Below are 26,208 nucleotides of genomic sequence, written 5' to 3' on the forward strand. Positions count from 1 at the left end.
TGCCCAGCAAACCTGTTCCTTAGCTCTAGGTCACGTTTTATTTCAAAAGCTGGGGGGCTGAGGGGAGAGAGCCTCAGAGCTGGTGGGGTGACACATATTTCTCGTCATAAGAGCCTTGGCCCCGGAGCCGTAGGGTGCAGGCCTTCTCACCGAGCATGCCTTCCACCACCAGTGTACACTCGTACAGCTCACTGCTCCTGTGGGGGTGGGGGGTCACTTACTGAGGTTGGGAAGGAGGCCCTGGCCTATGGGCAAGGCTGGGAGAGGCTGGTACCTGGCAGTGAAGAAAACTTGGAGGGTGATGGTATTTGGGGGTGCATTGACCAGTCGTGCCTCCAGCAGCCCACTGTTCGGAGATACCTTGAAGGCCACAGGGTCCTTATCTGGCTCCTGCTGGCCTGCACGGAGGGAAGGGAGCACACAGAGCATGGGCAGCTTCCAGGCGCCGCCCAGAGAGCCCCCGCCCCACAACTCAGGTGTGCGCCTCTGGTCCGGCCCAGTGCTGCGGGGCAAGGCAACCCCGGGATCACCTGGGCTTTGGGGACCGGCCATCTATGCAGGAAGCCCAGGTGGTGCCCATCGCGGTGGGGGAAGTGGTGGGCAGGCACAGCCTACCCATCAGCACAGCCCAGTAGCTCCGACAGCCGCTCAGGTTCATGAGGTTGACCTCCCGGACCCGCTCCTCATCCACAAAGCAGGTCCCGAAGTCCATGCAGCTGGTGGAGAGCTGCAGCTCGGGAACGGCCACCGTGGCCCTCAGGGGCACCACCTAGGGGGCCAGAGCCTGGAATGTGGGGTCCTCGTCCCCTCCTGCCGGGCTCCAGGCCAGGGTCTCAGGGACACGGGGCCCTGCTGACCCCCGGTTCTGAAGCTTCTGAGGAGCACACAGGCAGCACCACAGCGAGTGGAAGGGGGCTGGTGCCAGCAGCTAAAACCAAGGCTGGTGGGGGTTTTCACCAGTAGAGGGTCCCAAAGACACCATCTGCTCCCCCTCCACCCCAACTCCCCCTGCCCTGATCAAGCTCTGTGGTTTCTGCTCCCTGGTCAGGCCGCCCTCCCCCCCTGCCCCATCCTCCATCCCATGGGGGCCCAAGGCCCAGCCCTCTGCCCCTCCTGGGCTCTGGGCCATCTCACCTCTTCCCTTGGCCTCAGGCCCCACCTGTGCGCTGACCTGCCCTGGCTCCTGGAGTTCCCCCCCCCATCACCCTCAGGCACTGCCGTACACCCCTCATCACCTCAGCCTTCTCCACCCCTGGGCCCCAGCAGCCACCCAATGACCAAGCTGGAGGGCCTGCCCGGTCACAAACGGATTCTTCCTTCTGGCCTCCCTAGAAGCCACCCATTAGGCTATTCCTTTCTGTTCCTCACCTGTACCTTCCAGCTGGGAGGCTTAACATGCCACATACCTGCTCCANAACATGCCACATACCTCCTCCAGGAAGCCTTCCCTACTTCCACCCTACCTCGGCACCCTGAGCTGAGACAGGTAAGGAAGGATGACCCTCATCTCTCCACATGTGTCCTCAGGGAAAGGCCTCTTGCAGGGCAGACCAGGCCCTCAGGGCGAGGGCTGGGGCTCCTCCTTTTATTTCTGAAGACCATGTCGGGGTCTGTCCTCTGACCCACGAGAACAGAGCCTGGCCCGTTTCCGCCCTCTCTGACATGGGGCAGGCCTGGGACTCACCTGAGTGGTCTGGTTGGGGAACTCCAGGAGCAGGTTCTGAGTAAACACCATCTCTTTCTCCCCACTGGCATGCTGCTGAATGTCCACTCCGGGCAGCATCTGGTCAGCCGGGAGCTTCTGATAGGAGAGCAGCTCCAGGGACAGCGAGAAGGACACGTTCACCTGAGCAGACGTGAACGAAGCTGTCCCCTTAGGCTGCGGAAGGCAGGCGGCAGCTTCCCCACCTGGAGTTCTGTCCTTCCCTCCACAGCCCCCACTGCCCAGCAAGGCCCCAGCTCCGCCCCTGCCCACAGCCAGCCTGCAGGGCCAGCCCAGACTGAGCCAGCCCTGCCCGGTGAGCCGCCCAGCAGCGCGCCTGCCTCCACCAGCGCCCTGGCTGGTGCATTCAGTCCACAGACACGGCACCCTACTCTGCGCCCAGCACCCACCTGCCCTCTGGAGCTGAGAACCTCGAGGGAGACTACAAGCAAACCGCCCTTTACCCTTTGCCATGACCAGGGCTGTGGGTGTGGGATGAAGAGTGGGGAGACATGGAGACTGAGGAGGTCAACAATGGTGTGGGGGCTACTGGTTGGAGAGGGGCCGGGGAGGAGGATGCCAGGGCTCTGCTTGGGCACAGGGTTGGGGGCAGTGGTATTTGCTCACATCAAACACTCCCACCCAGAGTGGAGGCACAGGGGTGGGCAGGACTGGGTGAGGAGGACAATGGAGAACTGAGTTGGGGCTAGATTCTGGTCAGGATCTGATGCCTGGGTTCCATAGGCACACGGAGGGTGAGAGGTAGTACTGTTATGAAATGTCCTCTCTCTCAGAGCCCTGGGGCATTTTCAAGGGACCTTTACTTGGTGACAGCCTGTGGTTTCATGGCACCCTGGTAGAACAGGACCTCTGGCTGTGCTTCGGGGCTGCCCCTCAGTTTACCTCTGAAGAAGGGAGCCAAGGCTAAGTGAACCGAGGGTGCCCGTCCTTCTTTCTTCTGTAAATGTTTGCCCCTCCAGGATGAGGTCCTGGGGGGAGTCTGTCACCTGGCACAGCATCTAGCTCATGGCAGGCACTCGGTTATACCTATACCAAAGTGCAGTTGGGAAGAGCAGATGTGACCGCGCGCTGGAAGTGGACGCCATGAGAGTGTGCAGTGTCTGGACACAAATGTGCACAAGTGCGTGATGGTGGTGTGCACACGTCCGTCCACATGTGTGCATGTGTGTGAGAGGAAGGTGAACTCGGGCCCAGGTGACTGCCTGCAGAGCCCCCACTGACCAGCATGTTCTCCCGAGGGTGGAGCACCAGCTGCTTGCCCGCCCTGGCCTGCTCTTCCTCACAACCCTGTTCCCGGCCAGGAGCTCTGCGGCGGCGGCTGGCCCCTTCTTGAGAAACAGAGAAGGGCCTGGAGACCAGGAGCCGGAAGTACTGTGGGATCTCGGTGGTGTTGCTCAGCTTCAGATGGTGGGTGGTCACCCGCTCACTCAGCACCTGGGTGGCCGCAGAGGTGGGGGAGGCTGGGGATGCAGCTCTCCCCTCCTGGAGCCCGTGTCCCCGGGGTGGAGGCACTTATGGGGGAGGAGGCTCCGGGCTGTAGGAGGGCTCACAGGGCGATCTGAGGTCCAGGTAGCCTGGCAGGGCCGGGGGGGGGGCGGCGGGCGGGGGCAGCACACTCACCCCAGTACAGGGCTGGTCTGGGATGAGGTCACTGGCCTGGTGCCGGAACTCTACGCCACCGCCATAGTCCAGCTCCACGCTTAGCCTGCCAGCAAGGACCATGGCTGGGCCCTGGGGGCCTCCCGGCTGTCCCGCTCTGCTCCTCTGGCCCTAGCCAGCCTTTGCCGGGGCTCACCTGCTGGCTTCTCCCTCCCATTCCCACCCTCTTGCTTCCAGAAAGAAGGTGCTCTCCACAAGGGGGTAACAGGAGGCCCAGCCAACTCACTGTGCGGGCCTCACAGAGCTACACAGGTCTAGCCTCAGGGGTCCCGCGGCAAAGTCCTGCAGGCGACGCCTCCTCCCTGGAAGCTCTCTTTCCACCTGCAGAGCCCAAGCCCCATTACTGGCGGTCCCTGAGCTGAGGAGGCAGCAGGCCACCCGGGAGAGGCGGTGGCCGCAGCCCCACCCAGGCCAGGAGGGCTCACCTCATCGTCCAAGCTCATGAAGCCCAGGGCGTAGCCAACACACTCCACCTTGTGCAGGGTATCAGGGCCAAGGACCATAGGTGTGAAGGAGATGGAGATGGTGCTGCTGCCCCCTGCAGGGATCACCTGGCACAGACAGCAGCCTCAGTACTGTCCCCTGGCCACCCGCCCCCCAGTGCAGACTCTGCAAGCAGCTCCCGGCCCCGCCCCCACTCACCATCTGCTTGGGGCTGATGCAGTACAGGTGGTCAGCGGGCACCCCGTCATGCTCCCGCAGAACGACTGAGATGATCTTCTGCGAGGCCGTGTCGCTGACACCAGAGCTGTCCTCGGCCTGTCATCAGGGAGTCGCTGGGGCTCACACAGGCTCAAGGCTCACGGGCCCCAACTCAGCAGCCAACCTGCCCTGCCACTCCTCCCCTGCTCACAGACTGGGCAGCTTTGTGGCTGGAGTCCGACTCGTTGGAGGGGCTTGGGGACCAGAAGGAGCTGCTGCTCGCAGGAGTCTCCGGGCACAAGAGGTCATTCCCACCTTGGTCCCGCAGTGGGAAAGGTGGCCCATAAAACACCAGCAGCTCCACCAAGCGGTCCTCCCTGTCTTCTGGAGTGTAGGTCTCCCAGTCCAGGCGGATGTCTGGGGAGGGCGGGTGAGGGCTGAGGAAGGGGCAGATGAATCTTCCCTGGACCCCCTCCCCGCAACCCCCACTGCTGCCTATTCTCCCATACTCAGGGGGAGTGGGGGGCCTCGCCTTCTCCCTGATGCTGCTTCCAGGCAATTCTTGTCCTGAGAACAGTCTACAGGCTATGGCAGCTGCTCTGTCAGCCCTACCCTATGGATTCGCATCCAAATGCACCACTCCAGGTACTTGGGGCTCCCCCACAGCTTCCCCAAGCCTTCCAGCCCCTCTCCCTGCCTTCTCCCCTCCATCAGCTCTCACTGCACTCACTTCCTTCCCCAGCTGAGCTAGTCTGGATGCCACCATGTCACCCTCCTCCGTTTTGCCACAATTCTAATCCCCCTTTCTCCCCAATCTTCCACCACCTGGCAAAGCCAAAACCTAGAGAACTGAACTAACCCTCAGCCCCGCTGTCATGCCTTCTCTGCTCTCTGACACCTGTGCTGCCTCCTGGGCACCAGGCTGCTGGCCCCAGCTCACCTCCCCAAAGTCCCCACATCAAGATGGCCCTGAAGTCCCATTGCAACACCCTCCTTTGTCAGCAGGCATCGCCCCTTCCCTCCCGCCTCAGTCCGTTTCCACCTCCTCTCAGGGGCCAGTCATGCCCAGTCTCCCCACCTTGAACAGTTTCCCTCTGCCAGACAACCTTTCCAAACTACCTTCTCTCCCTCCATAGCACGCTTGTAGGACCCTGTCCACCATCCCCCACTCTGCTCTCAGCCATCCCCAGCGAACATCTGACTCATGGCTAGCTCTGTGGGAGACCTGGTGAACAGGTCCACACTTCTGAGCTTGTATTTCTTCAAGTCATTACCTTGATACCTGCCTCTTACATCCACCAAATCCACCAAATCCCCCTCACTAAGGCCACCAGCGACCTCTACACCCGGAAGTTCAGTAAAGACAGAAATATGCATGTGATGAGCCCTGACGACAGGAAGGGAACCACCAAAACAAAAGAAGGTAGAAGAGAAGATGGCACAAAGTCACAAAACGCAAAAGAAAGTAGAAGTAAAATAAAGTAAAATCATGAAATAAAGAAAAAGTATATAGACCGACTTTTCCTATTAAAAGATAATGTCAGGTTGGGCTTTTCAAAAGCTCAGCGCTCCGTTGTTTACAAAGAAACGTATCAAAGTGATACAGGGTAAAAACAGGGAAGGGCAAAGATGAGATTTTGTTCTCAAATGCATCTAACACTGCCGCAGCTACGAAGTAAAACTGCTGGGGACACCAGATTTTTCTGCTTATGCTTTTAAGTTATCTCTACACCCAATGTGGGGCTTGAACTTACAACCCCAAGATCAAGAGGCACGTGCTCTACCGGCTGAGCCAGCCGGGTGCCCTGGAAATGCCAGGAGCTCTTGATAAAGCCGATTAGAGCAGTGAATTCCATGCCCCTTTCCTCACTGGCCAGAGCCCCAGGGACAGACAGAGCAGGGTCCCGGAGCGCTGGCACCTGCCTGCTGCACATTCCTTACAGTCAAGAAGCTTAAAGTCGGAGCTGCCCAGGCCCTGCCCCCAAAGACTGGCTCAGCCCCTCCTGGCCCAGCCTCAAGATGCGGGAAACCCTGGTCCGCCTCCAGACTGCCGAAGTCCTTCCTGTGGCCCAGATACTCTCCATCCCCATACGCTTCCCCAGGCCCAGCTGGTTCAGCCTCCCTGGACGCCCCACCCCATGTGACCCTCCAGCCCTCCCCCTTAATGCGCTCAACCTGCTGGCCGCAGCCCTGTCTGCGCGGAGCCTCTCAGGACAGACCCTGCCGTCCTGTTCCCTCTGGATCCCCAGCAGCTTGTACAGCACCTGGCTATCGCTCAGGTAGTGCTGGCTGAAGGGATGAGATGAGGTGTCCCCCGCCAGTGTCTGTCCTTCGCAAAGTGAACCTGCTGAGAGCAGGGCATCTGCGGCCCCACAGACCCTGTGGGGGGGGCAGGGGGCAAGGGCACATCCTGTCCTCACGCATGGAAGCGGCTATCTCTGACAACCCCGACCAGCGGGTCGCTCCCCACCTTGGCCCTCAGGGACCCCCCTCGGTAACCACAGGCCACCTGGACTCCTGGGTCCTGGTCACAGGCCATCAGCTTCCCCCAGCCCCACCGTCCCTCCCAGCCTGGCCTGCCATGTGGCACAACGTGTCATGAGAGCCCCGGTTTCCCTCACGAGCCTCTCACCACAGGGGCTGGAGTTATTCAAGCGAAGGACCCGGGTGACTGTGTCTCCTCCAGAGACCTGGGTGCCAAACCTGGAGGCAGGAGACCGGGTTCAGTGCAGCCACAGCCGGCGCACACCCTGCAGGCAGGGCTGCTTCCTAGAGGGTGCTGGAACTGGAACTCCCACAAGGAGGAGGCCCGCAGCGGTCTCTCCTGGAGTCACGAGGACCTAGGCTGGAGGCCTTCCCCGCGCAGTGCCCGGTGAGCAGTGACCCAGGGCTGCTTGGTGCCCTGGTAGCACCCACTCCGCGCCCCCGCTCTACATCAGCACCTACCGACAAATCCCAGCTGGTGGTGTGCGGGGCCCCAGGCCTGGCCCAGACCTCAGGCCACCCTGACCACTTGCTACTGCTCTCCCCACCCCAAGCCCTCTGACATGTGCAGACAGCAGCCACAGCCTCAGAGGCCCCTCTCTTCCAGAGCGGCCCTGTCCTGGGGCTTTCTTGCTGGGTGGCACCCAGTAGCCTTGGGCCCACTGGAGGGCAACATGGTCAGCACAGGCAGCCAGGGTAGAGGCCAGAGGGTTTCAACGGTTAGAGGATGAGGCTGGTGGGGTCACCTGATGACAGGTTCCTTCTGCAACTGGTCAGTGGTATAATAGGTGGTCCTCTGGGAGCTGATGGGGCAGCCCACCACTGCCATATGCACCGGGATGACTGCTGGTGGCAGGTCTCCCACCTGTAAACACACACCAATCCTGTGTCACTCTCGTCCCCTGCTGCCATGGCATTCCCTGGCTCCCCATTCCCACCGTTTAAGGTCTTCCCTCCTCCAACAGAACAATGGACATAGTTCACCCCTCCATACTGAACTAGGAACTCCTTGTGGGATCATCTGTTCCTATTTGTCCCTGTATCCTCCACAGTCCAGAGGACTCCGAAGGAACCCCATGCACAGCGGTGCCCCCTTCAGACTGAATGAGTGAATGAAAGACCAAGGGCGTGAGTGAGTGAATGCACCACGGGCGAGGTGACAGTATGGCTCTGGGAGGCTGTTACTGCTTCTCCACACCTACTGCTCCCCCCCAGGTCTCGAGTCCTGGCCCAAGTAGGTAGCCTATCAGATTCCTCTGCCCCCCTCAGTGTGCCCAGCCTCATAGGACCCCATGGAAAAGGTATGAAAGGTTGTGCTCACAAGAATCCCTCCTGCCTGAATCCCTGTGGTTGCTGTGGACGCGAATGACTATCCCAAGCTCACTGGGCACTGTCTTCCAACTTGGAGAATCTGAGAGGCTGAGGCCCAGGAGTTGGAGGAGGGAAAGCCTGAAGGTGAGGCCGGGCTCAGGCCATCTATCCTTACCGTGCAGATGAGGTTGTCCCAGTACTCGCCCCACATGTTTGCGTAGCCTGTGATGTCGATGCTTAACTGCTGGTGGGCCCCCAGCATGCCCTGGGAAATGTGGGGAAAGAAGGCAGCTCCTTTTCCATGAGACAACATGCTTTCCATGAAATCTGGGTGATAACCAGGAATGCAGATTCAGGACTCCAGGGCAGGAAGGAGGTCCAAACCCTCAGGAGTTGGCAAAGCACTATACCAGACAAGCCACTCCACAGCCTCTCCTTGGCCTGGACCTTCCTCCTGGGAGTCCAGAATCCAGCAGGCAGCCTCCCTCACCTCTCCGGGGCCAGGCCCCAGCAGGAGCCCTCCCTTCTGAGCCGTCACCCATCCCAAATCAAAACCAGGCCCTGTCCACCGGCTGTATGCCCATTCAAAAAGGGGAAGTGTCAGGCAGAGGGCCATCGCCATCTGAGGTCTTGCTAGAAAAGATGCTGAAGTGGGGTCTGTGGCCAGGGTCCCTTCCCTGCAGCAGGCGGCCCACCCCCCGAGAAACCCCCAGGAGCCCCTGCCCTGGCCCACCCTGGGGCTCTTACTCAGCTGCTCTCGCTTGGCCAAGTGCTCTCGAATCTGAGATGTCTTCAGCAGGGCAGGGGGCATGTCAGGGCTTCACCAGACAGGACACAGAAACAGCATCAAGCCATCAGGGCTGTTCCCCAGAGCTGAGCCATGTCTCCTGGCAACTAGCATCCTACCAGGTTCCCAGTAGAGGAAGGCGGCTCTGCCTGCTCCTCCCAGGAGAGAAGTCAGGTCTGTTCAGCTCCCTCTCTGGTCTTGGCACCTACTACACCTCCATCACCCAAAGCAGCCCGGCTACAGGCCACCCGCCGCCCAGGGACTGCCTTCCAAGAAACGCAGAAGGGCGCTGGGGTAGGGACCTCTCATCCCCAGGCTCTGCCCTGCTTACCCTGGATACAAACCCAGCCCAGACTCCTCATCTCTTGCCCAGCCTTCTACAAAAGGCCCTGTTTCCGTCTTTCCTGCTGACATCTGTCCAGCATCGAGTACCCACTAACTCTCCTGGAGTGGGAAAGTTAATGGCTTACACACCATGAGTGGCTCCCCACCACCCACGGCAGCGGTTTTTAAGTTGGGCTCCCCTGCCTTAGGAGATGAAGCGGTGGGGTGTTTGCTCTGGTGTTCTGGTAAACGGCCAATTTCTGGGGTGTAAATACTTTCCCCGTGGCTGATGTCCAGTTACAGCTCCGCAGAATGCCTCACCGCGACATCTCTGCCTACACGGCTCCCTCCACGGCCAGGAGCTTCTCCCTCACCCGCCGGCCTGACTACAGCCATCTACCAGGAGCACCCCCTCGTCACAACCCCAGCCTCGCCCGAAGGCCCCCTCGGAGTGTGGGCGATGGGCGGTGGGAGCAGTTTCTCTCCAGTTCTCCGTGTATCCTTGTGACGCAGCTCCTCACGCCTCACGCCAAACGGCGTCTGGCCACCCGAGCCACCTGGAAGCTTGCCAGGGCAACCCCACCTGGCCCCGTCCTCCCTGGGAAGTGCCCCGAAAGAAACGAGACTTACAGGCTGGGTTTCTGGTTCAAGCTGCTCTGGGGACTCCCGAAGTACTCAAACTGGAGGGTGAAAGGCGTCTGTATCGGCGAGTGGTTGGTCAGGGTGAGCCGGCCGCTCTCGCCGGTCCTCAGAGGCACGGTGCCCAAGTCAAGGCGGAGCTCCTCCAGGCGGGCGGGCCACAGCTCCGTGCTAGGAACACTGCCCCCGGCCCAGGGCACGAAGTCACACGCCACCCTCGGCCCTCCGCAGAGAGCCCAATGGGGAGAGCGTGAGAGCTGCAGACACACTGGGCTTCATCCCTGGACTGCCTCCGTGAAGCTGCCACCCCCCACAGACACATCCTTCTTGTCAGCTCATGACACCAAAAAGGGCCTCAACCACAAACCCTCCCTGACCAGGGGTGACTGACTCATCTCCCAGGTGCTGGGCCTTGTGTGGGAAAGCCCAAGCTGCCTGCAGCCCTGTCCCCTGCTTCTCCTACCTGCCAGGACGCCATGCCTCCAAGTGCATGGGGAAAAGCCACATAGAGTGCAGGGTTTGGGTAGGGAGACCTGCTCCCAGAGAGGTGGTGGGGGCACAATAACACCGTGGCCCTTTACTGGCCGCAGGGATCAGCTGGGAGTAGGCTGATACCACGGTGCAGTGCTAGTCCTCTGTATGGTCACCTCGGCCCTCAGGCCCTGGCCCCAGCCCGGGGCTCACCTGCTGTCAGAGCCCTCCATAGAGATGGCAATAGTCACTTGCAGTCCCTGGGATTTCCCAGAAATGCCCAGAACCAGTGGCTCCTTCATGCCTGACACGGTACAAGGGAGGGCCAGATCGCTCAGCTCTTCCTAGAAGAAAGCCCCCCAAGGGCACATCACTACACATCAGTCCCACGACTGGGCCTCAGAGGGTCTTCCCTGGCAGAGGTGGTTGCTGAGGGGCACTCATCACAAAGGCCTTGACCTGTGTCTAGCCAATCTCATCTCTGTGGAAGGGCTCCCTAGTCCCTCCAGTGAGCCAACATCCCCACACCCTGGTCCCTTCCTCAGGGCTCCTGGTTGAGTCTGCTCCAAGTATCTGTGCAAACCCACATGAAGGGAGATCGTCAAGGTGGGCCTCTGGAGAAGTTACACGTTTATTCTGATGAAGTTGTTACCACAGAAATCAAGCCCTTCCTGAGTGACGTCTGCTCTGCGCCTGGGTCCGACTGCCTATCACCCTAGAGCTCCACAAGGAAGAAGTCTCTTTTCCCACAAGAACCACAAACGCATAGCCAGCAACGCCCAACCAAGCACTGAGCATGTTGCTCCCAGATGGACTTCCTGTGGGCCGTGTCAGGGAGCAGCTGTGCCCTTCTCTGGGAAGGTGGCCACCAGCTAGCCTCTCCCAGTAGCACCCAGCACAGAGCCTGTTGTGAGCAGCAGCTCTGCTCCACATCTCTGGGCAAACTGGAAAGCTGGGCCCACCTATGGCTGCAGAAGGGGGGAGGGGTAAAGCTGGTGCCAAAGGCTGGACGTGGCCAGTGGGTTTGAGGGCACATTCAGGCCTGCTCCAGGCTTCCTGAGCTTGTATCCCTAGAGAGCAGGCCTAACAGGAATGGGTACCCCAGACCCAAATGCAAGAAATCTCTTGCCCTCTGACAGGAGTGGGGTTTGAGGTGGATCTCCCTGCCAGCAGAGAGAGAGCTGCAGGGTACCTTCCTAGTCCCTCAGGCCTCCTCACCACCTTACTTACCTGGGTATGAGCGGTCAATTCCAGGCTGAGCTGGCGCTCCTCGCTGGGACCCAGCGTGCCGCATCTAGGCGAGACCTTTACTGTGCAGATGCTTGCTTGGTGCCCTAGCAGCTGGCAGACGTATGGGTATGTAGACCTTCTTGCCACATGCCGGATTCCCAGCATGACCCGGGGTCCAGATGGGCTGAGCATTGGGGCATGCTCTGCTGGAGGCCGGCAGTCTGGGGGCCCACAGCAGGACCAGAAAGGGCTGGGTGCTCACTGGTGGGGATAATCCACTGGTTCCTTCTCCTCCCTTCCCCAACCCTGGGTGGACCTCACACCGGTCAGGAGTTGCCCGGACTAAACAAACTGTCCTGGGAGGCCTAGGGTGATGGTGAGCAGAGGGCAGCTGCCTCTGATGCACAGGTCATGGCCCCACCTCCCACAGCACGCAAAGCAAGCTCCACAGTCAGCCCCGTGGGCGGTGCCTAGTGGGGCTCACAACAGCCATGTGGACCAGTCATGGGCTACACCCGCTGGGAGCCCTAGCTGTGTGCTCCAGTGACTCCTTCTCAGGTAGGGAACTAGAATTCCCTGGAGGCAAAGCAAGGAAAAGCAGACCAGATGTGCTGCTCCTTCAAGGAGCCCAGCATTTCTGAGCACTGTGGGGCAAGGGGCAGGCTGTGGGAGAGAAGAGAGCCTCTGTTCTGGGGAGCACCTGGGGGGCAACATCCCTCTCTACATAGGCCTCTGATGCTGAGGGCTGCAGACCCAGTGCCTGACACTTCAAGCTCACTCACCTTGCCCCAGTGGAACCGGGTAGGCAGGAGTGTGCCATTGATGAGTGTAACGGTTGCCTTGGTGGGCACGCCCAGGTAGAGGTTCGTGACTTCCACGTGGCTGCTTCGCAGGTACACATGGGGCTCCTGTATCTCAGCATACACAGGAAGGTAGCTGGAACACAAGGAAATAACAGGTATACTGATTAAAGAAACAAAACCACCCCTATTTGCAGATGACATGATGGTCTATGTGGAAAATCCCAAGGAGTCTATATTTTAAAAACTTCTTAAAAAATAATAACAAAAACAAATACAACAACCTCCCACAACTGAGTCAGCAAAGTTATGGGGTACAAAAACACATTTTTGATATGCTAACAATGAACATGTGGACATAGAAATTAAAAATACAATACTATTTATGATTGCTCAGAAAAATTGAAATACTTAGATATAAATCCAATAAAGCCTGTATAGGATTTATATGTTGACAACTACAAAACGCAGATGAAAGAAATCAAAGATTTAATAAAAGGAGAGACATACTATGTTCATGGATTAGAAGACTCAACATAGTAGAGATGTCAATTCTCCACAAATTGACCTATAGGTTTAATATATCTCTTAGGAAACTCCCAGAAAGGGTTTTTGTAAATATAGACAAGCTCATTATAAAATTTATACGGAAAGACCAAGGACACAGAATAACTAAAACAATTTTTAAAAAGAAGAATAAAACAAGAAATCACTGTACTGGATGTTAAGACTTATTCTATGGCTACAGTAATCAAGATAGTGAACCATTCATGAAGAGATATACACACAGACCGATGGAACAATATCGAAAATCTAGACATACATCCACACGAATCCTTCACAAACTCTTAAATGACAGAGAAGGGAGTGAACACTTCCAAACTCATTTTTTTAAAGACTTTATTTATTAATTTGACAGAGAGAGACAGCCAGCGAGAGAGGGGACACAAGCAGGGGGAGTGGGAGAGGAAGAAGCAGGCTCCCAGTGGAGGAGCCCGATGTGGGGCTCGATCCCAGAACGCTGGGATCACACCCTGAGCCAAAGGCAGACGCCCAACGACTGAGCCACCCAGGCGCCCCTTCCAAACTCATTCTAAGATGTATTATACTAGTAACAAAACCAAAGACACCACAGAAGAACCACATATCAATATCTCATATGACTACAGTTACAAAAATCCTCATCAAAATACCAGCAACCCAAATCCAGCAGTGTATAAAAAGGATCATACACTGAGTAAATGGGATTTTTTTTTTTAAGAGTGCAAGTTGGCTTTAACATCCAAAAGTCAATGTAAAACATCATGGTGACACACACAAAGGACAAAAAGAACATGATCATTTCAACAGATGCAAAAAAAAACATTTGAGGAAATATAACATTCTTTCAATAGAAAAACAAACTAGGAATAGGAGGGAACTTCCTCAACCTGATAAAGGACATCTATAAAATGCCAAGAGCTAACACCATACATAACAGTGAAAGACTGAAAGCTTTTTTTTTTTTTTTAAGATTTTATTTATTTATTTGACAGAGAGAGACAGCCAGCGAGAGAGGGAACACAAGGAGGGGGAGTGGGAGAGGGAAAGGAGGCTCCCAGCAGAGGACCCTGATGTGGGACTCGATCCCAGGACTCCGGGATCACGCCCTGAGCCAGGGGCAGACGCTTAATGACTGCGCCACCCAGGCACCCCTGAAAGCTTTCTTTTTAAGATGGGGAACAAGACAAGGATGTCTACTTTTGCCACTTTAATTCAACACTGTGCTGGAGTATTAGGTCCATTAGGCAGGAAAAATAAATAAAAAGCATCCGGATCTGACAAGAAGAAGTAAAATTATCTCTGCATATGACAACACAAACTTCTATTTAGAGAACTATTAGAAGTAATAACGAATTCAGCAAGGTTGTGTGATACAAGATCAAAGAACAAAAATATTTGTATGTCTATAAACTAGCAATGAATATTCATAAAATGAAATTACGAAAACCAGTCCATTTCCGAAAGCATCAAAAAAGATAGGTAGGAATAACTTTAACAAACGAAGTACAAGATTTATACTCTGAAAATGACAAAACATCACCAAAGGAAATGAAAAAGTCCTAAATAAATGGAAAGACATTTCATGTTCACAGATAAGAAGACTTAATATGGTTAAGGTGAATATATTCCCCAAATTGACCAACAGATCCAATACACTCCCTATTAAAATCCCAGCTGGCTATTTGCCATAATTGATAAACGGATCCTAGAACTCATAGGGAAATTCTAAGGACCTAGAATAAGCCAAAACAATCTTGAAAAAGAAAAACAAAGTTGGAGGATTCATACTTCCTGATTCCATAACTTACCACAAAGCCACAGTAATCATGAAAATGTGGTACTAGCATAAAAATAATTATATAGATCAATGGAACAGAATTGAAAGCCCATAAGTAAACCTTCACGTGTAGAGTCAATTGATTTTTTTTTTAAGATTTTTTTTTTATTTTTTTTTTAAGATTTTATTTATTTATTTGACAGAGATAGAGACAGCCAGCAAAACAGGGAACACAAGCAGGGGGAGTGGGAGAGGAAGAAGCAGGCTCACAGCAGAGGAGCCTGATGTGGGGCTCGATCCCATAGCACTGGGATCACGCCCTGAGCCGAAGGCAGACGCTTAACGCTGTGCCACCCAGGCGCCCCAAGATTTTATTTTTTTTAAGTAACCTCTACACCCACTGTGGAGCTCAAACTTACAACCCTGGGATAAGATGTCACATGCTCTACCGAATGAGCCAGACAGGTGCCCCTAGTCAACTGATTTTGACAAGGGTGCCAAGACAAGTCAGTGGGTAAAGAATAGTGTTCTTAAAAAATGGTGCTGAGGGGCACCTGGGTGGCTCAGTTAGTTGAGTGTCCAACTCATGATTTCAGGTCAGGTCGTGATCTCAGGGTCCTGGGATTGAGCCCAGCATCGGGCTCCCTGCTCAGTGGGGAGTCTGCTTGTCTCCCTCTGTCTGCTGCCCCTCCCCCTGCTCGCATGCTCACTCTCTCTCTCAAATAAACAAATCTTTTTTTTTTTTTAATGGTGCCGGAACAACTGGTTATCTGCATAGAAAAGAATGAAGCTGGATCCTTCCTCATACCATACACAAAAATTAACTCAAAACAGATCAGAGACCTAAATGTATGAGCCCAGACTACAAAACTCTTAGAAGAAAATCTTTGTGACGTGAGATTAGGCAATGGTTTTTTAGATATAACCTCAAAAGCACACGCTACAAAAGAGAAACATAAAGTAGATTTCATGGAAATTAAGAATGTTCATGCTTTGCAGTATCAAGAAAGAAAGTGAAAGGACAATCCTCAGAATGGGAGAAAATATTTGAAAATCATATACCTAGTAAGAGATTTATATCTGGAATATATAAAGAACGCTTACAACTCCATAATAAACACAACCCTACTTTTAAAAAGTGGGCAAAGATCTCAATAGACAGTTCCAAAGAAGACACAGAAATGGCCAATAAGCACAATGGAAGATGCAAAACATCATTTGCCAACAGGAAAAAATACAGCAAATCCTCAATGCAATATCCCATCTGCACACTGGGATGACTACCATTAATAGATCCCGAGGGTGCGGAAACGTAGCCCAGCAGGGTGGAGAAGGCTGGAGACGGGGTCAGGACTGGCCGCTGTTACACCTGTGCCATTATAGTAGCTCACAGACCATTTGTGGGAAACTGCAAATAAATAAAGAATAAAGAAGTAAATGTAATGCTGCTCTAATGAGAAAAGAAAAAAGAAGAAAGGACATGATCAGATGAGCTAATCACACAGAGAAAGGACAACTGAAAATCCCTGGAGGAGAAGGCCCTGCAGAGCTCCCCTAGCAACAGAACGAGGCGCCTCGTGGGCGGGAGTGGGCCGTGGGGAAAGGGCCCAGGAGTTAACTAAAGGCTGCCCCAAGGTTAGCGTGGCCAGTTCAGGGCCCCAGCGCCTGAGCTCACGCACACCACAAGGCCACACAGCAACACAGCGGAAGGGGTGTGGGGCTGACGAGAGGTCAGGGCCGAGCCTGCAGTAACATGGGGCCTCTCATCTGTCACGAGGGAGAACAATCATAGAGACCCACTTCATTCCTATTTACAGATGAAGGAATGCAAAGATTTGAGCAGCTGGCCAGGGTGGGTTGCCTCTACTGTTTGTCTTGGCCGCCAGCTCAAAGGTGCATTCCTCCTCCTGGATGCCGGTCCCCGGGTACTGATGGCACTCACGTCCACTTCGCTCCCCGGAAGAGGAGTGCTCTCCATGCCTACACCCACTTCCTCAGAAAGCCAGACCACTGGCTCCTCGGCTCCTCGTGTAAATCTCCCTCCTCTCCCACTGCAAACCCGGAGTGGGCAGCCGAGGATTACTTACTGTAGAAGAAAACCCAAGAAGTGAAAGAGAAGGATCGCAACCAAAACGTGAGGAAACAAGGATGAGTTTCCTTGGGGGAATGTGAGACGCTGCTGCACCCGTAAGACAATAACAGATGACTACAGTAAAGGAACAGAACGAGAACAAGTAAGCTTGAAACTTACAACTGTGATTGCCAAAAGAAGGGCATCCACCAAAGACCGAATTAGTACCCGCTGAGAGATGGACAATATGAGGAAAATGTTAAATTCCTGCAGTACCCACCCAGCAGGCCTGTGGTGGGCTGCGGGGGCTACTGTCTTTATTGCCTGGCCAACTTTCCCACCAGCTTCTTCTGCAGGCAGACCCCCCCCACCCCCGCGCCCCGGTCTGGCACAGGCAACAGGGGAGGGGGAGCACATGATCCAAAGAAAGCAGGTTTCATTTTTCTCCAAGGTCTTTAAGCTGGGAGTGTGTGAGCCGGGAGCCCTAAGCGGCCCCCCTTCCCGGTGGCAGAGTGGCCAAGGCTCTTGCCACCAGGGGAGAGCAAGGCAAACAGAGAAGCAGAGTTGGAGGCGAGGGTGGGGGTGAGGGAAGGAGGTAGAGAATGAGCGAGGAGCAGAAGAGCAGACCCCAGAAGTGGCTGGAGCCCATGGATTCAGCAGGGCAGGAAGGCCCAGTTATTGGAGCCAACAGCTTCCCTGTTTTGCTTACGTTGGTTACATCTGTGTTTCCATCACCTACAACTGGAAACCTTCTATTCACTCTTGGTCCTTAAGAACAACAGAGCTAGGAAGGGAGATAGGCAGACTTAATAAAAAGCATTCTCCCAGAGGAGAAGGACTTAACCTTGGTTTTAAGGCCTACACGATGCCACGTGGGAGCAGTGAGGAAGACTCACACTGAAACCTGCACAGAAATACATTAAAACCAAATGGACACAGGTGGTACTCCCTTACCCCAAACATCAGGTGGTCACATTTAGAAGTCGGATTCTTTTTTTTTTTTTTAAAGATTTTACTTACTTATGTGACAGAGAGACAGTGAGCGAGAGAGGGAACACAGCAGGGGGAGTGGGAGAGGAAGAAGCAGGCTCCCAGCGGAGGAGCCCGATGTGGGACTTGATCCTGGAACGCTGGGATCACGCCCTGAGCCTAAGGCAAACGCTTAAGGACTGCGCTACCCAGGCGCCCCTAGAAGTCAGATTCTATCTGTCACTGGGAGAGTGTAGGGTAATGAGCAGTCTCAGACACTGGAGGTGGAAGTATAAAACGGCAGTCTTTTCGGAGGATAACTCAAGAGTATTCATGAAGATTTAAAAAAAGCACTTAAGTGTTTTTAGAATGAAATACCAAATATATGCAGAAATGACTATTACACAGCTACAGCATAAATATACATATACAGTTTAAAGAATAATAAAAAGAACACCTGTGTACCCCCTCACCCAGCTGAAGAAAATGAGTGTGATGCTTCAGAATGGTCTGGGAAGGGATGAAGGCTATGAGTGAGACAGTGTTTGTAGTGCTGCGATAATGACTGAGGGCAGGTAATAGGTACGTGCGGGCTCATTATACTGCTCTATTTTTATATATGTAAGAAATTGTCCACAAGAAAGAAAAAAGAAGGCAGGAAGACAGGAACAGAGGGAGGGAGGAAGGAAAGGGAGTAGCACCAAAACCCTTGAAACCTCCAGCGTGGGCCTCCCAGAAGACAGGGGTATTTGCTCATTTAAACATGTCACAATTTTTGGTGTCCATTGTCCTGTTGACAAACACTGGCTGTTTCCAGTTTTTCACAGCTATGAACAATGGTGACGAGCATCTCCTGTGTGCTCCCATTGCACACGTGTGTGTTTCTCTAGGAGCACCTCCCCGAGGGCTGATGCTGGGTCACAGGGAATGCACACACTTCACTTTACTGGGTGACACAAAGTGCTGTTGAAAGTTGTACTCATTTCCAATCCTTCGGCACATAGACTAGAAGGATATACCCTATAATATGACCAGTGAATTTTCTCTGGGTCATGGATTTTCTTTTCTGTAATTTCCAAATTTTATAGAATAAACATGTTTCAATACTTTTAAATTCTTTAATGGCTATGAAGGATTCATAGTCATTTGTATGCCAGTCCTTTGTAGCATACAACATCCATATACTGTGAAGAGGCGTGGAGTGGGCTGTCATGGCTGCCCCACTGCCCCCTTACCTCCAGGCCCCGTTTACCACCTCCAGCTCTAGGACGGTCTGCAGCCGCTGACACTGCTTGGCCTCCAACGTGATGTTCACTCTGCACTCCCCCAGAGGGTGAATCTGGCCGCTTGAGGGCTCAATGTTGAAGGGAGACACCTGATATGGAGGTCAATCCAGAAGAATGAGGAGAGAGGACACTCGGAATTGTAGAACTGGTAGCTGGTCGTGCCCAACCAGGGTCGCCCCCAAGCTGCCCCAGCTCCTCAAAGAGCTGCTAGGATGCAGGACAAAGAAAGCAGGGAGAGCAGGGCTCTCAGGATTAAGAGAACAAAACCAAGTCTCTAAGTAGAGGAGAGGGTCCTCATGCACTGGCAGATCTAAGAGGTAGAGGGCAGAGGGAGTGCCCCAGGGGGAAGAGGGGAGCCACACTGGGGGCAGGCTCAGTGGCTCTGAGGGATCTGCCCAGCCCCATCGAGCAGGCATGGGTCAGGACCCAGAGGGCTCTAAATAAGGAAAACCACCGAGTCACCAGATTGGGGGAAGGGCGATGCTTCCACGACGCCCCCCTCTGCCGGCCAACCATTGTTCACTGCAGGCTTGAACCCCTTAGCCTCCATACTAGGCACAGGAAGGGAGAGAAGGAGGGCAAAAGCTTAGGAAGAAGAATGCATCTGGGAGGGGGGCTCTCTACCCCCCTTTTCCTGTCCCAACTGAGTGGAGGAGCACTGGTCTGACTGAAGGGCCCCATGGTCACACTGCCTAATGAGGGCGTCACTGAACATGGAAAGGTCACACCCAGGAGGGTTGCTATCCCCTCTTTGGTCTCTTCATTCCAGGAGACTGAGATGGTGAGTGCCAGGCACCTGTCTGGAGGGCAGCCTGCCCACCCCATGGAGGACTGCTGTCTTCTACGCCCCTTCCTCCTGCCCAGGCTGCCATGCTGGCCAGCTCAGGTGCAGAGTGTTTGTCTTGGGCTCCATGCTGTCTTGCTTCTGACGGCTCACCTCCCTGGCACTAGCAGGAAAGGAGGGGCTGGCCTAACTCTCAGCGAGTCCCAAGCTCTGGTAGTAAAGAAGAGCCTCTTTGCTGTCCTTGGTCTTTATTCCTCACATGCATCTCCCTGGGAGTCCTGGGGGGATGCTGTAGGCCAGACTGGGTCTCTGTGCCCCTGAGCTGAGCACAACAAACAAACCCCAAATCCCAACATTATTTTTGAGAGCTCAAAAGAACAGAGTACAGAGAACTGTAGAGACAGGATTCATGCCAGCCTCGATTAAGACATACATCTTATACTATGAAATTGAAAGTTACTTCAATTATACAATGTTGTCATTCTTCACAGGGGAGAGAAACCCAGATTGGGAATTAGAGAACCAGGATCTGATGATTCCACCACCCACTAGCTGGGTGACCCTGGGGAAACCACTCTCCCTGTCTCTATCCAATAAGGAGAGTGGCGGTGGTCTGTGCTCTGGGAAGCACCGCGGTACTTAGGGAAGGGGACTAGGGTGGGAGGAGAGGCAGGATGGGGCCAGGGGCGCCTAACGAGGGCATCTTTGGGTGGCCAGAGCACACTTTATTCTCGATCTTGGGCTTCTGCCTAAGGTTTCATTTGAAGAAAAGCTTCCTGCCTAAAGATATTGATACCACTCTGTCCCTGTCCCCATCTTCCATGGTTTCCAAATCCAAGTGGGGAGACCCATGAGCCTGGATGTAAAGTGTAACAGGACACTTGGCAGTAGCTCTTGGCAATGGCGTTGGTAATTTGATGCAAATGGTCAAAACTGCTAAGTTCCAAAGTGCCTGGCTGGAGAAATGAGGCCGTTGCCTAAAGGACGAGGCCGGTCCACGGTAAAGGAAAAGTCGGGAGAAAGGGAACGCCCGCTGGCAGGTAAGACTATGGCAATGCGGCTACACCTGTCTGTCCTCGGCTTCTGAATGTGGGAGGAGGGAAGGGCAATGTTCTCCCTCAGATGGTAAGTGGGCAAGCAAAAGCAGTCAGAGGGAGGATGCTTTCACCACGCAGACCTTGTCAGAGCTTCACATGGGCAATAATGACCTAAGGCAGCTCCCAAGAAGCCACAACTGTGCCGTGTAGGAAGAGTGGGGGCCGCCGGCGGTGACTCCCAGGTAACCGCGGGCAGAAAGGGAGTAACTGACGTTTCGTGCCACTTGCTCTGGTTTTGCTCTGGATCGCACATCGTGTTTAAATGTGATGATGACGATGATGATACTTAATCACTTTTGGTATTTTCTATGTTTATAGTTAAGAGGAAAGAGCTACTTGAGTGGAAATGCATCTTGGATTCTCGTTTGGGGCCTCAGGCCCAGGCACAAGTGCCCCCTGGTGGCAGGTAGTCAAACTGCAAGCACAGCCCCTGGGAAGTTCAGAACCTGTCGGGGGGGAGCCCTGAGGGCCTGGCCCTCCCCGGAGGCTGGGAGCTTCCCGCTCAGTTCAGCTGCCTGTTTTCGTCCTAACTCAGGCTGCTCTGACAGAAGGAGAGACCCATGTCTTATTTCCACATCAGGTGGTGGAGAAGGGAACAGGAAAATCCAGTTCAGGTTTAAGTTCTGCTGTAGAGAGGACCCCAACTGCCTGAGATGGGGAGAACCGGGGACACTGCCAGGCAAGAGTGACCAGGCAGGCTCTTCCTCTCCAGCCTCTATGCTCTGAACATGCCAGGACAGGTTTCACCGTTCCTCCACCACCGGTGAGTCCGCTCCCAGGGGGAGGGGTGGCAGCACTCAGCCAGAGGTGTCCGACTTACGCCCTCATGCCTCTCCTGGAGGCAGACCAGGCTCTCCCTCATACACCACGTGGCAGGGAGCTGGCTGACGTTCTGGATCTGGATGGAGTCGGTGGCTTTCTGCCCCAGGCGCAGCAAACCGAACTGAAGGGCTGAGACGTTGATGACAAGCGCAGGCCCCTGAGATACCCAGAGGGGCCTGTCACTGGGCTGCCTTGGGAGCTGACTCTGCGCCCTACCCCTGCCACCCTTCCGGCCCACGCAGCCGCGCAGCCCCCCAGCAGCACCTTAAAGGCCGCTTCAATGTGTAACACCACCGGCGAGGGAGAGTTCTGGATTTCACACAGCAGGTCCTGGCATGTTGGGCCAGGGACACCCCCGGTGAAGCTCAGCTCAAAATCCTCCACCTCGTTGGGCTCTGGAAGAGAGGGGGAAGCGAGCTGGAGGAAGGGAGGGGGGCAGCCCCCCGCTGCGGCTGGGCCCAGATGTCTGGCCTCCGCTGACTTCTCTCGTCCGCCACACAGGCCAGGCTGCAGCTGGAGCTGCTCCCGGAGCCCTCTGAACCCCTGCACCGGCCCCTGTCTTCTTGGATCTCCCCCTCCCGCCAGCCCCAGGAGGTCACGCCCCTCCCCCACTGTCCCTCAGTTACCTATGGTCCCTGTGCAGGGCTCCACTTCAATGATGTGGCAGTCACTGCCCTTCCCCCACAGGTATCTGATGGGGGACTTGCTGTTGTTCCACATCTGCAAGACACGCCCCAACCCGGGCTCGCCAGGCGCCGCCCCGCCCAAACCTGTACCCGCGGAAGGACCACAGGGCTGTGGGCCCACATGGGTCCTCCTGACACCCTCCCAGCTAATTACTGGCCATCCAATGGCACCGACACCACATGGCAGGATTTGTGGGCACCACATCCCACCAGAGGCCCAGGAACGCAGGAACAGTCCCACGGCCCTATCGTTCGGAGGCTGCTGGGGAGCTGGTAAAATGACAGGCCCGGCCCGTCATCTGTGCACACCAAGTCAGGTTCAGGAGCCCTGGGGACAGTCTCATCCTCTATGCAGTGGCTGCCATCCACCCCTCCAGCCACATTCTCTCTATACTCATGCCAAGTCCCGCACACTCATGGCCATCCTAGGCTGGGGGGAGACCATAGCCTACCTTAAAATTTTTCTTCACATTTATGCCAATGTAGTTCTCCCCAGGGATGATGAGGGCATACGGTTCTAAGAGAACCTGGAAAGGTTCCACTGAGCCTTTCACCTCGATTTCCAGGACAATCACGTCATCCACAGAGTAGGAGGAATCCTTCAGTTTTCCCAGTTCCAAGCTGAACACAAACCCACCGTGAGCTAAGAGCCAACGCAGCCCAGGAGCATGCCCTGCATGGCCCCCACCTCTGCCCCTTATCTGTGGTCTTGTGAAAAGAAAGCACGCCCCTACCCACAGCTCCTAAGCACCCTCAAATCAGAGGCATGAGACAACCAAACAGTGACAGTACTGGGACAGGGCGCCTTGCCTGTCGCCTCCCAGGACTACACTGTAGTGGTATCCAGCCTGGGGTCTCCACGAGGCTGACTGGAGACCCACCCTGACAGTCTGTCCAGGGAAGAGCTGAGGGAGATGCCCCCGATGGGCCACAGCCTCTCCTCCTTAGTTGCCACCACCCAGGACCCAGCAGCCTGGCTGCTCGGTGTTAAAGTGAGTGGAGCCCAACAAGCAGTTCCTGTGGCTGAGCCCCTCTGGGCCTAGGTGCCAGGGCAAGGCAGAAGCCCCCCCCCACCACCACCACGTCAAAGCCTGCTGGGGGGTAGGGGGGTCATTCACTCCTTGCCGTTGCCTTCCCCAGTATCCCCCAAGGCGAAGGCAGGCCCCGCTGTCCACCCCTCATATAAGGCCCAGTCCCCAAGTCCCCACTCACTTCATGGGCTCTGGGATTTCCTCTAGCACCATCTGGAGCACACTGTGAAAATCCCTGGGCTGCAAGACAAACACAGCACCCTGAAAACAAACTGCATTCCAATCAGGCTACCCTGGAGAAACTGGGAGCCATGGCAGGAATTCCTTCTCCTCCTGGCCTAGATCCCAGAGAGAACTTCTGGAAAACATGGTGCCGCTTTCCTGCTACCGCCCCCCTATCCTAGGGAAAGAGGGGTGGCCTGCCAGGATGGGAGGCAGGACTCAGGGTGTAGGGGCCGCCGCAGTCTCAAGACTGGCATTCCTACCTCAGCTGGACCTCAGTGACAGAAAGGACAGGCTCTCCAGACCCTGGCATTGCCTATCGGCAGTGCCCTCAACTGTGGGAAGCACCACAGCCTCCCAGAACAGTAGGGCCGGGATGCTGGCTGAACAGTGTCCCAGAGCACCCGCTTCACACCCAGCTCTCACTCCCCTCTCGAGTTACGCACAGGGCCTTGCACAGGAGCCCACCATGTGAACCCGGCCCTCAGCACCTGCACCTCACTCTCTGGGGGACGCTGGGGGCTGGACAGAGATGGTACTGCCACCGACACAGTGGACTTGGGGAAGACACCAGAGCTGAGGAAATGAGCCCAGCGTCCTGCCGCAGACAAGGTGTGTGCACCATCAGGACCAGGCAGGATAGGCCACTTTGTCCTCTGGCCCCACTCTCAGCTAAGTGCCAACCTGGGAGGATGCCGGGATCTTGTCAGGCTCCGCTGCGGCTTCAGTGTCACTGAAGAACAAGGATGGGGGCGGGGAGGGGGGGTGAAAGTACCACAACCCCATCATGTGTGACTATCAGGATGGCATCATTTTTACCTCATGAGGAGAAAAGCTCAGGATGAACTCATGGTCTGCGTGGGGGCTGAGGACGCCCCTCTCAGGCAGGATGGAGAAGGCCGTCTCCCTGTCAGGGTGGTACTTGAGGCTGTCCAGGCTGTAGGTTTCTCCTGGCATTAGGGGCTGCAGGTTGGGCTTCATGGTCTGCCAGTGGAAGGGCAGCTCCACGTGCCTGTGGGGGCAGCGGATCCAAGGCCACGTCCCAGTTTTGCCAGGACCAGTCTTACGACCCCCTGCCCAGCTGGGCCCCACTCCAGGAGTGAGCGAAGGACCCAAGAACAGGAGGTGGGGGAGCATGTGGGTCAAGGAGGCTACGCTGGAGACCTCCTAAGAGAGCTTCCCTCTCTCCATTGCAGCAGTTGGGGGCTGGAGCCACGGTGACTCAGGGAAAATGGTAAACACAGGGAATCTGGCTCTAACTATGGAGCTGTAGATATCCGGACCACTGTCTGCAGTGTCTCCTACCGCATGAGAATTCCAAAGTTTGCCCCCTGGACTCCCCCGTCTACCTTCCTCCACCCCTCCAGCTGTGGCCTCCCAGGACAGCTCTGTCCAGAAGGGGATGTGCCCACCAGCTCCCAACAGAGCCGTGACAACTCCACGGTGGTGGGGAGGCGGGACTCCGGCAGGCTGCGGATGGGGAGGGACGGCAGATGGGTACTGCTCATCACCTCAGGTGACAGACACTTGCAAGGCCTGGGGTCACCAGGGAAGGTCTGTGCTACTTTAATGGCGGTGCTCACAGGATGGTCAGGAACTGAACCCACTGGTCACAATCTGCCTGATCCTGGAACTTGGGATGGCTGCCCCTCATGGGAAGGGCAAGACCTCTCTGCAAAACTGTTCTGGGCTAAGGATACTCCAGGATGACCTCGAACAACACTGTCCCATATAACAGTGCTCAGCAACGGCCTCTTGCGTATCTGCTCTGTCCAATATGACGGTCACAAGCTACACATGTGGCTGGTACTTCAGATGTGACTGGTGCCACCAAAAAAGCAAAATTAAAACTATTTTAATTTATTTCAATTTCAATAGCCATATGCGGCTACCATGATAGGCAGTGCAAATCTGGGTTCTTCCACCCTGTGCCCAGATTCCTTCCTGGCCCTTGGAAGGAACCTCCGGCCTCACTGGGAACTCCAGGACAGGTGCGGAAGGAAAAAGGGTGCACATCGGGGGGTCTGGCACAGGGTCACTCACGTAGCATTTCTAATAATCAGCTGCTTTCTAGCTGTGGACTGAAGGTTCTCAGGCTCAAAGCGTATGAAGTGCTGGGCTGTTAAGTCTGTGAGCTCTCCAGGCTCCGGCTGACTTTCTTCACCAGAAATATAGATCAGATCCAAAGCAACCAGCTGCCCGATTCCTGACACAGTAAGATGGTAAAGTTTCACCGGGGCTGAAATCAGGACTCTGTGGCCAAAGGCTGTCACAGGATCCATGCCACCATCCACGTGCAACTGGCCTTGACCATGACCCCAGGAACAGGGGGCCATCCACACACAGATCCTGCACCCATATCTTCCCAGACTACAAGGAGGTGATTTTGATAACCTGGCACATAGCGAGCATGCACTTAATGCTTGTTGGGCGAAACTGGATGGAAGGATGGACAGAAGGATGGAAGGAGGGAGGGAAGGAAGGAAGGAAGGAAGGAAGGAAGGAAGGAAGGAAGGAAGGAAGGGAGGGAGGAAGGGCATCTTGGGGAAGTCCAGCAGGATGCCCCTTCTGGCTCCACAGAACCTGGGGTGCCTCTGGTCATTTATGTGTAAGTTTGTGGCAATTCCCCAAAGGAGATCAAGGTGAGTTTCAAAATGAAGAAATCAAATCAAAATCTAAGAAATCAAAGACTTCACCCCAGGTTTCCATCTGTCTCTCACTAGAAGGTTCCTTGGGATTGTCCCAAAGGCCACAATGGCTTGGGTCTCCAACGTCTGACCAGAGCACCAGGCCCCAGAGCCTAGAGGCTGCAGCACCCCGTCAGTGTGGCCCCCTGAGATAGGGGGGCTA

At 55.1% G+C, this 26,208-nt stretch overlaps 1 protein-coding gene across 11 annotated transcripts in view; it reads right to left on the reverse strand.

Annotated features, from left to right (window-relative positions):
• DLEC1 (DLEC1 cilia and flagella associated protein) overlaps positions 1–26,208 on the reverse strand; it is a 71,771-nt gene that overhangs the window by 210 nt on the left and 45,353 nt on the right. For 3 of the 11 annotated variants that reach the window (XM_011218938.3, XM_019794541.2, XM_034662241.1), the window contains 26 exons: positions 25,402–25,564; positions 24,178–24,370; positions 23,318–23,376; positions 22,558–22,726; positions 22,046–22,139; positions 21,684–21,814; positions 21,418–21,576; positions 18,666–18,805; positions 12,053–12,206; positions 11,271–11,381; positions 10,254–10,384; positions 9,561–9,749; positions 8,567–8,637; positions 7,995–8,146; positions 7,255–7,373; positions 6,657–6,727; positions 4,236–4,441; positions 4,025–4,141; positions 3,808–3,933; positions 3,609–3,703; positions 3,344–3,428; positions 2,945–3,157; positions 1,685–1,846; positions 616–769; positions 275–398; positions 23–197 (listed from right to left, as the gene is read on the reverse strand). In XM_011218938.3, the coding sequence (XP_011217240.2) occupies positions 74–197; positions 275–398; positions 616–769; positions 1,685–1,846; positions 2,945–3,157; positions 3,344–3,428; positions 3,609–3,703; positions 3,808–3,933; positions 4,025–4,141; positions 4,236–4,441; positions 6,657–6,727; positions 7,255–7,373; positions 7,995–8,146; positions 8,567–8,637; positions 9,561–9,749; positions 10,254–10,384; positions 11,271–11,381; positions 12,053–12,206; positions 18,666–18,805; positions 21,418–21,576; positions 21,684–21,814; positions 22,046–22,139; positions 22,558–22,726; positions 23,318–23,376; positions 24,178–24,370; positions 25,402–25,564 (3,512 nt within the window). In that variant the 3' untranslated portion in view covers positions 23–73. Of the gene's footprint in view, positions 1–22; positions 198–274; positions 399–530; positions 770–1,421; positions 1,592–1,684; positions 1,847–2,944; positions 3,158–3,343; positions 3,429–3,608; positions 3,704–3,807; positions 3,934–4,024; positions 4,142–4,235; positions 4,442–6,656; positions 6,728–7,254; positions 7,374–7,994; positions 8,147–8,566; positions 8,638–9,560; positions 9,750–10,253; positions 10,385–11,270; positions 11,382–12,052; positions 12,207–18,665; positions 18,806–21,417; positions 21,577–21,683; positions 21,815–22,045; positions 22,140–22,557; positions 22,727–23,317; positions 23,377–24,177; positions 24,371–25,401; positions 25,565–26,208 lie in introns of those variants that run through there. The other 8 variants (XM_034662235.1, XR_004626038.1, XR_004626039.1 and 5 more) reach the window with 8 other exon arrangements.

The sequence above is a fragment of the Ailuropoda melanoleuca genome, chromosome 6, assembly GCF_002007445.2.
Source record: "Ailuropoda melanoleuca isolate Jingjing chromosome 6, ASM200744v2, whole genome shotgun sequence".
NCBI classification, from domain to species: Eukaryota; Metazoa; Chordata; class Mammalia; order Carnivora; family Ursidae; genus Ailuropoda; species Ailuropoda melanoleuca.